An 11,885-nucleotide genomic window follows, 5' to 3' on the forward strand; every position below is an offset into this window, starting at 1 on the left:
GTAGTGCAGTCATTATCGTGCGCTAAAATTACAGAGTTGCCATGACAACGCATACGTTTCTCGGCGCAAAAGAAGACCTCGGTTTCATGAAACAGTTATACAATTTTTGAATAAAATATTTTCTAATAGAAGCTTCGCATTAACTGTGTAATTGATTATATTTTCCTATGTCAAGCCAAACAACTAAAATAAACTTTTAGTCCGCCCGCTAGCCCGGAAGTAGATCAACAGTCCCGGATATGGTTGCTTGCTAAATGAGAGCTAGCGGTCAGTTGTACATTTCATTTGTCAGTGTTTATCGTCTCTTATAAGAAAAATTATAAAGTATCCCTTGAATTTAAAAGGGTCTAAAAATATGGGCACCAACATAAAAGTAAGCAAATATACTGAGTAACGACGAGGTCAAAGAGGTTCCCGCAAAACGATCTATATCTTTTAGCGTAACATAACGAGCTAAGTAGCTTAGCATTGATTAGCATATTTTGAAACCACAATCATGAGCCTCGCAGTTGGCCGCGAACCCAGAAAGACTGCGGGAAACCGTATGTCCAAACTACTGGATGCTGAAGAAGAGGATGAGTTCTACAAGACCACTTACGGAGGCTTCAACGATGTGAGTAACCAAACTGATAAACAGAGCGCGATAAAGAGTTAGCATTAGCCGGTGTTGTGCCAAAAAGTGATTGTCTGCCAAAAAATGATTTCCAATGTTTCTGTGTATTTTTTATGTGTAATATCTTTACGTATGTTCGTAAATAGACTTGGGTGAACAGGGTTTACAAAGGGGTTATATAGAGAATTAAAACAATATCTGTTTTTCAAGTATCTTTACAACTCTCTGTTATTGTACTTACATTATAACCAATCCGGTCCTTTATCCCCACTTAAAATATTTTTACAGAAATATTGTAATATTTGCTGCCATGTCTGCTGTCCTCTTGGCCAACTTACTCTTACAAAAGACATTTTTAATGTTAATGAGATTTTTTTTAACTGCATAAATAAAGGTTATATAAAAGTCACTGCCAAAAACTGATTGCGGCTTCTACCTTGTTACACGAATGTTGTTTGTGGCTCAAGATAACTTTATGTCATCCATGACGGATGCATTTGACATATGTTTCACATATTATAGCCCAACAAGTTACTTATAGCAGTTTAAATACGAGCAATCAGTTTTTGGCAAATACCGGAAATCAGTTTTTGGCAGACAATCACTTTTTGGCACAACACCGGCTCCAGTGTTAATAACTAGAGCCTGCAAAAAACAAAGTTTATTGTTTTTTGCAATGCCTGAAATACTGCTGCTCAATTTTGGGGAAATTGGTTCATACCTATTTGCTGCCCGACAATGAAGCCGGCAGCCAACTCACTTATTTATATTATTTACACATTAGTACAACGGAAGAATTTAGTTTCTGCCAGGCTACTGACCATGCACTAGTACAGGAGACATCTCTCACTATTTTGAGACTGACATGACTGGGAGTGGGTCTCACTGATATAAATCAGATTCTCACAGCATTACACGATCCGGACCTTTTAGACAAGCCAGCACATCTTCACACGTTTATTTTAGTATTAAATCCTAATGAGAGTATCATATATGGCCGCTGCATTATACTTCAATACTTTTAAAGAGTTTGTCAGGAAGCTCTTGACTAAAGGGTTATGTGCATGTAAACAGCAATTTTAAAAGCTATTTTAGTTTTATCATGTTCTTGTTAGGGCAGATCAATTAAATGTTTATTTATTTATATTTGTTGGGGTTTATTGGGTCTTGTATCATAAATTTAGTAGTGCATTGCTGAAAGCACTTACTTCCTCTCTACTAGGCTGAGGTTGTGGTTTAAAAGTTGATTAACTCTCACTGGTAATTGGGGAGTCGTTTTTGATTGTGATTTTTAACAGTAACCATTCCTGCCATCATTTCCGTACTAATGTTGAAAAACAATCTCATCAGATTTTGGATTTTGACAAGAGCGAAAACTGAGTGTGAAAGCGAAGCTGTTGATTTTACCAGTCGATCTGTGTTCCTACCCTCGCTATGACCACGAGCTGTGGGTAAGAACGAGATTGCAAATGCAAGCGTCAGAAATCAGTTTCCTCCAAATGGTGTCTGGGCTCGGCTTTAGAGAAAGAATGAGGAGCTCAGTGATTTGAGTATAGCGTCTACTTTACATATCAGAAGGAGCCGGTTGGGGTGGGTCAAGAATTGGAATATGATGCCTCCCAGGGGAGGTGTTTTGAGTGTGTATTAGCAGGAGGTAGCCCTGGAGCAGACCCAGTAGAGGGAGGTCTGGGGCTTCTCTACTTGGACTGCTGCGCCTATGACCTGGACATGGATTAGCAGCACAAAATGGAAAGATAGATGGAGAAAGCTCTTCATTAGGCTGGGGTTCTCACATCTGAGAATACAGTTTTGGAACTATAAGAGAAATGAGGTGAATTAAAAGGACACATCTAAAAATGAGTTGCGTCTTGCCACTGTTCATTCGAAATGGTGACCGTGACTTAGTTTAGAGCTGGCCTTACAATTATAGTTTGAACACCAGCTGTAAACAGAGCCTAGATGATGCCAGCTTTTCCCGCTTCACGCTTGAAGAGAGAAGAAAGTTGTGTGATATTGTTTGTCAGAACATTTGATGCTGTAGCAATCTCACACGTTATGGTTTGCTTTTGAAGATGCTAATTTGTTTCCTCAATTTACAGTGTGGCTAATTTTCTTCAAACAGCTGCTGGTTCAGGGGTCACCTTGTGTAGGGGGATTTGGCAGCGGCAGCTCTGGCAGTTCTGACAAGAGTGGCTTCATAAAAAAATCACAAACAGATCCTGAGATGCCTCAGTCATCTCTGCTGGGACTTTGATAAAGCACTGTGAACGTGCCTGTGTGTGCAAACGCTTCCTTTATCTGTTCAGTTTTCAGGGATATTTTTGTCTTGTGCTGCTTTCTAAATCTTTACTGTCGTTGGATGTTGGGTTTCAAAATGACCCACATTTATTTTAAGAAATTTGAAAATTCACATTGTTAGTGCACATAATGCATTTGTGTTATTTTATTTATCTTTGCACCTGGTTTGGGCTTAAGGCTGCTTGTTTGAGTTTTGTGATGTAGCTTTGACAATGAGGGGAAACATCTTTATTAAAAATAAATAATCTGTTTATTACTGAATCTCTTAATGGGATGTGACTTTGCATACATTGCTACACACTTGCCAGATACAAAAGTGTAAGATTTTAATCAATAGGCCTGAAGACTACACTTAGAAAAAATGCAGAGGAAATTTGGTGTTTGGTGTCTTTGCTGGTATGTCTCGGATTACTTGCAGATGGTTTGTTCTTTTCTTTTCCTGATTTTTATTTATTGCTCCATTTGTTTGTCGTTCAGGAATCGGGAGATGATGAGTATCACGGAGAACATTCAGACACAGAGGACGAGGTTGACAGTGACTTCGACATCGATGAGGGTGACGAGCCGGACAGTGACCAGGAGGAGGACGCACCTCGAAGGAAAAGTCGGGTTGTCACCAAAGCTTACAAGGTACTGCAGGACCAATCAAACTTTGAGCTAAGCTGAATTTAATTGCCCTAATACCTTGTGTCATCATGTATCACTTTGCAGCGGACTTGAAAAACAAAGATGAAAACTATTTGTTTTTCCCTTTAAAAGAAAAGGAAAAGTATTATTTACCACCTTTTTTTAATCCCTGTGTTGTCCTTCAGCCCCACATGGGTACAGTTGCACACATGTGCTCCTTATCCCTCAGGTGAACAAGCTTTTTAGCAACTAATGGCCAAGTCGGACCACTAATAATGACCCCATTATATTTTACACAGAAATACTCTTTTAAGTGGCTCTGTTTCTGTTTGTGCCTGTTTCACCTTTGCTGTTTCCTTTATCTGTGCCAGATATTCTAACATATAATTAATGATGTTTTATATTTTTATGGTAAAAGGAGTTAAGCCTCTTATCTCTGTCAGTTTCGCTGCTTTCCACATCATATTGGCATTAAGTATCTGCCTCAAGGCTTCTGCAGCAGTGAATCGGAGTACTCAGTGAGATTAGAAAAGTGGTATCTAAATACTAGTTAAAAAATAAACAGTACATTATCCTTGGCTCACAGATGGGCCAAATCCTTTAAAAATCTATGAAGAGCTGAAGGACAAAATCATTGTAGGAAAGATTTTTGATTTAAAAATGTCATACTGACACATATAAATGACCTCAGTCAGTCAGCCGAAGGTTAAAACTGCTCTGCAGCTCCACAGAAGCCACTGGTTGTCAAATGACATGTATTAACATATGTTAAAAACAAACTGATTTAAAAAAATCCTTTAACATAACAGTTTGCATTGTTTTTAATATTAATATATTTTTTATTTCCTGGCATGAACATGTTTAATGTGTGATTATAGCATAACATTTAATGTTTTTCATCTTCTTCCTCAAACTGAATGTCAGTGAAACAGATGCGAATTGAAAATGCTCTCTGTCTTTGTTTAATCCAAGGAACCAATAAAAGTGCCAAAACCCAAACCTAAAAGAGCAGAGGAGCAGAAGAAGACGGAGAAAACTAAAGTGGAGCCAAAAAGGAGGATTCCACAAGAATTCCAAGATTTTGCAGAGAGTAAGATTTCTCTAAACCTCCTACTAATGCTTCCATAGTGTTTTCCTTTTATTTGAAAAGAAGGATGCATAAACCTCCCAGTTGTGTGCATTCAGTGAATGGATCATAATATTGTGGGAAAGTTACAAACATGTTTAAAAAGTTTTATTCAGCTGTTGTTTTTTTAACACTGCATTTCTTAATTCTTGTGTAGCTCGGAAGTCTGTCCGACAGTCCACCAGTGAACATACACGAAAGACGAATCTGCGCTTACAAGAACGCCAGGACGCCCCGCGAAGGCGACGAGGCGCTCATCGTGACCGACCCCTCACCCAGGAAGAGCTGCTGGCTGAGGCGAAAATAACAGCCGAGATCAACATTCGATCACTTGGTGAGAACATGTTGGAGAGTTACTCCTTAAATATCTGCACAAACTTTGGGTAATTCAGGACTCTTGGTTATCTTTCCTGTTATGCAAAGAGAGAACCAATGTCGAGATTAGTGTGTCTTAGCAGAAACATAGAAAACAGAAATGATACCAGACAGAAAGCATCCTGTTAAGCACTCCAGGATGTGCGAGTACTGAGTATCACGTTGCCAGTTATGTAAGCTGAACATTATAATTATCTATTAATCAGGATTGGAAGAGCCCGTGATTGTTATGTAAATCAGTATAGTTCCACCAATACTTTACCTAAAGCTGTTTGTGCAGTATAACAAAACACATCAGTGTTGCTGATTTTTACTTCACGTCTTCAGAAAACTACGAACGTCTGGAGGCAGACAAGAAGAAACAAGTCCACAAGAAGCGGCGTTTTGAAGGACCAACCATCCGTTACCATTCAGTCCTTATGCCCCTCGTCTCAAACCCAGTCCTTAAAGAAGAAAATGTTGATGTTGAGGGGTACGTAGAAACTCGATGCTACCTGGTTTTTCTTTTGATTCTGTTTTGGAGTAATCTGCTGCTTAAACATTGACCGAACGGGGTCAGTTGGGTATTTTCTGTCGTTCTTTTCATATAAAAAAGGGCAAACACAACAGCTTGATAATAAATGGCTTCACCCAACCACTAACTATGAGTGAAAAAAAAGTTTTTGTATTATAATTCGTATTCTCTGAAAAATGGCCGAAAATCATAAATTCTGCCAGGACATGTAGACTTATGAGCACAACTGTCTGATAATTATGTTTAAAAACATATATTCTTGGTTTTGTCATATTCCCAAAGGTTGGACCAGGACGTTCCCCAGACTGCACCGCAGAATCCCACCACACCTTCCCAGCAGTCTGCCGGAGGCCTGTGCTCCCGCACTTATATAACATTCAGTGACGACGAAGCGTTTGAGGTCGCCTTCCCGCCAAGCTCCCAGACGAGTCCTCAAGTGCCCATCCAGGAGGTTTGTCCTGTTACCCACAAGGCCGCGCTGTACCGAGACCCAGTCACAGATATACCGTACGCTAACGCACGAGCCTTCCGCATCATCCGGGAAGCATACCGCAAATACGTGGCCGCTCATGGATTTCCGAACACTTCAGGAGGGTCGACGGTACTGGACTCTTCAGCAGCAAAGGGCGCCCGGCAGAAAATGGTTATGAAACAGAGTGCGGCTGCTACATAGATTAGTTTCAAAAAGAGGATAAAGGATTGGTTTCTGTTTGAAATTCTCAGTGAAATGATCGAAAACACTGTTTTTATTTCTGTCCTTACAGCTCACGAGGAGTCTAGTGGAAAAAACTGACATTTTGGGTTTGAGCTGTCACTGAGCTGCTAAAAGGAAAAAAAACAAACAGTAGTAGAACCAAAACAGCTGCCGCATGGCCTTAAAATGTAAAAAGTCTTATTTGTGAAGTCTGTGTGGAAATCAGCTGAAAAAGGCGTGCATCTGCACAGTGGCAGCTGTGATTGTTCTTTTTATTTAGTTTGTTTGTTTTAGATTTATGGGTTGTTTTTTTTTACTTTTGTGTTTGCAAATGTTCTCATCAAAAAAATAAATTTTGGGAACTTGTAATAATTGAGAGTTAAACGAGTTCTGCTTTATAATAAAAAATGGGACGTCTGCACAGCGGGAACCACAGGAAAAACTGGGAAAATAAGCCCATCATCATAAAATCATCTTTGTTTTCACCAGGCTAAAATCCATTTAATCTGCCATGCCCGTCTTAATTTACAGTTTAGTATTTGTTGTTTTTTTTTGTTTTTGAGTGATAGAAGGCAAAGAACTAAATGTCATGTTTTGGTTTTTAATTTTCAGTCCAGCACCGTAACTAAAAAAAACATCAGACTGTTTTGGAAAACCTGGGCCCTGGAGTTTAATTAATTGTCTGCGTCTGACAAATCACTGAGACACTTTTAATTGATCAAAGCTTTAAATCCTCCCTCCTGTTATACATTTTAATTTTTAACACAGAAGCAAGCATAAGATATTCTCTTTTATGGGTGAGAGCGAGGCAGTTTCTTCCACATTTATCTCCTGGTTCTTTCTTAATGTGTAGTCTGATAGTTTAAATTTTATTTTATTTCCTCTATCTGCCTCTATGCAGACAGGGCTGTCTCATCGAGCATTCAGAGTATATTCTAGTTCATTGTGAGGCTTTTATAAAATGTTTTTTTTTCTCCTCTCTGAATTGTTAATAGCGGAAAATTGTTTGAGCTTCAGTCTCGAACAATACTGCTTTGCTGATCCCTTTGGGACCTTAAATTAGCTTTTCTATATTTATTCTCTGTGTGTAATCACAGAGAGACAGAGTAAGCCCTTAACACAGCTGAGTGCTTGACTAGTGTGAAACCTTTGACCCCTTCTACACCGAACTACTCCCCTGCACAATGTCCCATAGTCCCAGCACTCATAAACCCCCCAAATACAATTAATTAAGTTTCAAGGCCTCAGATAATCAAAGGTTTCACATTTATTTTATTAGAAACAGCAATTTGTTTTGTTTTTTAGCTGTATCACAGGAGATTTACATTCAGCCTTCAGCTGGGAGCAGAATCGATAACTGGTGAAGCCGTCTCTGATCTCGTTTGGAGTTTCAGGTTCAGGCAGATGCTTTACCTTTGCAGGAAAACTTGTTTGTTTCAAGCAGATTCTTACCTGTGTTTCCAGTAAATGCCCTGATGATGTTGAGCACAGCATCTCTGAACAGTCTGTGTTCTGGTGCATAAGTAACCAGGCTTCTTTGTTTTCAGCTCATCTCAACTCTGCACAGCAGATATTACTGCATATTTGATTTGGCGTAGATTTTACACCAGATGCCCTTCACAAAGCTACACATCCATTTATCTGGGCTTGAAGCTGGCACTAGGAATACACTAGCGTCCTACCCCTTAGACTTGGTTTGTCTACTCCCAGTCTCAAGCTGTGGATCATTTGTGTGTAAGTTTGAAAACCACTGACAACAAAACTCATTCATTTGTTTCTGTACTGACTCATTAGAGTAACCTGTGAACCTATGAGGTACTGATAGTTCAGAATGTGTAAATCTTTTATCGCCTGATGACATTCATTATAAAAATGTTTCAAAATTTTAATAATCTAAAAGCACAACCTTAGTTATCTAGATAACGTGACAGAGCCAAATTCTACCACTGTAAGTATTAAATGCTGTGTTCTAATATTACACACTCTAACAACACTTTATTTGGTACACATTGCCAGTGCTGGTTTGACCCCCACCACCATCCTGCCCCCCTTTGCTTTAATTCTTTTTGGCATAGATTCAACAAGATGCTGGAAACATTCCTCAGAGATTTTGGTCCATGTTGACATGACAAAAATCACACAGTTACTGCAGATTTGTTGGCTGCACATCTATGATGTGAATCTCCTGTTCCACTAAATCCCAAATGTTCTCTGTTGGACCGAGATCTGGTGACTTGTTAGAATTTGCTAAGCTGTGTGAATTCTAGCCTTAGTTTCCTGTTCTTTAGCTGAAAGAAATGGCAGCTAGTGTGGTCCTCTGCTGCCTCAGCGTGCATTCAGAGATGCTCTTCTGCATTCCTTGGATGTCACGAGTGGTTGTGAGTTACTGCTGCCTTCCTATTGATTCAAAACAGTGTGACCATTCTGCTTTGACCTCTGGCGTCAACACGTGGATATTTTGTCCTTTTTGGACCACTCTCTAGAAATCCTAGACATGTCTGTCTACATGTCTAAATGCACTGGTTGGCTTATACTTGTAAACGAGCAGTTGAATAGATCTACATAATGAAGCTCAGCCTCCAAAAGAAGCTGCTTAGAGCTGGAAAAATGAAACGCATTGAGGGAACAATAAATAAATAATTGGTTTATAAAGTGAACAAGAAGAAAAAGAGTGCCTATAAAAGTACATTGTGCATACTCATAAGTATGTATTGGAAATGAGAACAAGGATGTCACCTTTCCAAATATCCCCTCCCCCCCTTGGATGTGTTAACTGATCGGAAACACTTGTGTAAACTGAGACCTTTTTAAAATTACCGTCACCTGATGAAAGATGGTGCATTTATTAAGGCAGTGATCTACTGAAGTGAATAATTCATTACTTAAATGTCATTTACATACACATGAATGCTGATTTAAAGTTGCCATTAAGACCAAAATGTCACATTTACAAAGAGAGGAGCGAAGAGAGTCAAGTCACCGTAGAAACGAGTCAAAAAAGATAAAAGCTCCTCCATTGTTCAGATGCTCTCAGTCGAGATGCAAACAATGTCGCATGCAAAGTGAGGAAGCAGAAGCAGATCAGCCATCTGTAAGTTCTCCCAGCAGGCCATCCGACAGCCAGGCTTACTCGCCCTGTGTTTGTCATATGCTGAGCTGACAGACTTACTGTACCTTGCATTAATCATGAGAGTAAACCAAAAAAAAAAGATCCCTCTAAACTGATGTGAGGAAACAACAAATTGATTCATGTTTTTCAGCTGTACTGCTTTGGGAGGTAACCAGCCAGTTTTGAGAAAACAAAATGAGTCCACAAGAGGGATATTCAGCTAGGCAGAGCGAGGATTCGGTGTATGAACTAATGTCCCTAGTTATTTTCTGCTTAAACCCAAATCATAATTATTCTTATTCTTATTCTTATTTTATATTTTTATGACAGTATGTTGCACTGAAGCACCGCAGCAATTTCCTAATGTTGTAAACCTGCTCAACATCTGGCAATAAACCCTTTCTGATTCTGATTCTGATTCTGATAACCAAGCACATCATGTGTGTGCACGCTTTGTGCATTGTCATATTCGCATTGTTGCCACAAAGTTTTGCAGTAACACCCCGAGCCGAACTGCATTCAGCACTTTCTGAGGATGCAAATTTCAACGATGACGTTGCACGAAAAATGTCACTTCACATTAACACCAACAGCAGGAACCAACACAGTCGGGGAGACAGGAAAAAAAAAAAAAGTAATTTTATTGTGCTTTTTCCAATTCTATCAACCTCAATGCTTGCTCTTTGAAAGCGGCGTCTGCCCACACACTGCCACTTACATTGGTGAAGAAAAGAAAAAAAAACAACAACCTAACACATTTATTCAAGAATAACAAGTTATCCCTTAAAGCGACCATGATGATGAATTCAGTGTCGGGCTAAGCCAGCGTCTCTGGTGGATAGACCGATGTAATCTATGCAGTTAAGATTTTTAGCCTTTAGTGTTGTTGTTTCATATTTTATTTTACAGCGTCGCAGTTTAACACTTCTAAACGTTCCTCGTATTATCTGCAACAGCGCACGAGCGAAAGCTTTGTCTCCCACATACTGCACAGGGCATATGGTACCAATTGAACAGTTTTCAGAATAGGAAGAGAGGGAACTGCATTATCACTCGTTCTAGTGTGGTAGTTGCCATGGAGACGAGTGTAGGTGGTGTACTGTGCTGTACTCTGCTGTACTGCTTCTCTTGTCCTCTCCCCTCTTCTAATGCCCACCGCCTCTGTTCTGCTATCCGCAACATCCGAGTAACTTTCATTTGTTCGTGTTTACTCAGAAGGCTTCTGCTGTTTGTCGTGTATCGATGCTTTTTGCCTCCCCCCCCCCCACCATCTAAATCAAACACACAGTCTGAAATGGACAAGCTACTTAAATTATGTAATTATTATACATTACAGCTGGCCTAATTTTGTGTTTCCTTCCCATTTAATGAACCCTCTCTGCTTAGATCCTACAAAAGTTTCCCTTTTCCCCCCCCCACCTATAAATGTTTTTCACGCTGACCTCCCCAGTTCTAGTATATGTTATGCTTTGTCAGTCTTTTTGCACACCACCTATTCTTTTAACAGTTTCCATGGAGATGTGTTTGTGCATGTGAGTGATTGAGGAAGGGTTGAGAGTGAAAGAGTAAGGATGTGTCACTTCCACTTCGAAGGGCTTTTTCCCCCCCGGTTGTTGTTTTAGTGTAATTTGGAAGACGGTGTGTCCCGTCCGGTGTCCCGAGATAGACGTTCAGCAGCGTCAATGATTTTTGTTTCCTGCTTCTTGTACTTGTCTTGTGTTTGCTACAGATGCATTACACTTTAAATCCCAATAAAAATGTAGAGATATTTCACATAGTGCTGCTGTGCGAGTCTATGTTAACGCAAAGGTTTCATCATCTTTGTTGTCGTATTTGGAGCCGATCAAACTTTTGCTGATTAATTCAAACGTTAATTATGATTAGGAAAAATAATTATTGTTTTGTATTCCCAGTTTACCACCAGCCTCGTTCTTGTGGTGTAGAGAGGGGGGAAAAAAACCTAACTGGGTTAAAATTCTTTTTCAGGATTTATGTAACGCAGTATTTATATATGCCCACGAAATGATCTATGACACATTCAGGATTTAACAATTAGCAATACATATTTATGTAACATGTTTACATCGCAGATTCAAAAGGAAAAAAATCCTAACAATTGTTGCCTCCACATGTCTGGACCTATATGGAGAGGTTTGATGGATTGGCTTTTTTCCCCTTTCCCAGTGATCAGAACAACACATTACAGGCTATTAAAATCCAAATGAGTCACACGCAGACGTTGATTTTACTGTTGTTTGGACTACTGGTTACTGTGAAGGCAAACAAAACATCACGGTGGTCTTTACAGGGCAGTTTCACTTTTTTCTAAAAAAAAAAAATGTCTGTCTTAAACATACAGGGAGTGCAGAATTATTAGGCAAATGAGTATTTTGTCCACAGCATCCTCTTCATGCATGTTGTCTTACTCCAAGCTGTATAGGCTTGAAAGCCTACTACCAATTAAGCATATTAGGTGATGTGCATCTCTGTAATGAGAAGGGGTGTGGTCTAATGACATCAACACCCTAT

General features: G+C 39.5%; 1 protein-coding gene across 1 annotated transcript; it reads left to right on the forward strand.

Moving 5' to 3' along the window:
* Positions 1-114: 114 nt before the first annotated feature.
* Positions 115-6,554, forward strand: vps72a (vacuolar protein sorting 72 homolog a). Its single transcript, XM_005728507.2, has 6 exons — positions 115-613; positions 3,389-3,541; positions 4,511-4,628; positions 4,822-4,998; positions 5,367-5,511; positions 5,836-6,554. The coding sequence occupies exons 1-6, from the start codon at positions 497-499 to the stop codon at positions 6,224-6,226; spliced, it is 1,101 nt and encodes a 366-aa protein (XP_005728564.1). The 5' UTR covers positions 115-496; the 3' UTR covers positions 6,227-6,554.
* The last annotated feature ends 5,331 nt before the right edge of the window (positions 6,555-11,885 follow it).

Source organism: Pundamilia nyererei, unplaced genomic scaffold (assembly GCF_000239375.1).
Source record: "Pundamilia nyererei isolate P.nyererei 1_Seehausen unplaced genomic scaffold, PunNye1.0 scaffold00028, whole genome shotgun sequence".
NCBI classification, from domain to species: domain Eukaryota; kingdom Metazoa; phylum Chordata; class Actinopteri; order Cichliformes; family Cichlidae; genus Pundamilia; species Pundamilia nyererei.

Bases quoted from the DNA above. Each gene is read 5' to 3' on its own strand.
- vps72a (XM_005728507.2), top strand. From the start codon at position 497: ATGAGCCTCGCAGTTGGCCGCGAACCCAGAAAGACTGCGGGAAACCGT. The intron at 3,542-4,510 runs GTACTGCAGGAC...GTTTAATCCAAG, and splicing joins TTGTCACCAAAGCTTACAAG to GAACCAATAAAAGTGCCAAA. The intron at 5,512-5,835 runs GTACGTAGAAAC...ATATTCCCAAAG, and splicing joins GAAAATGTTGATGTTGAGGG to GTTGGACCAGGACGTTCCCC.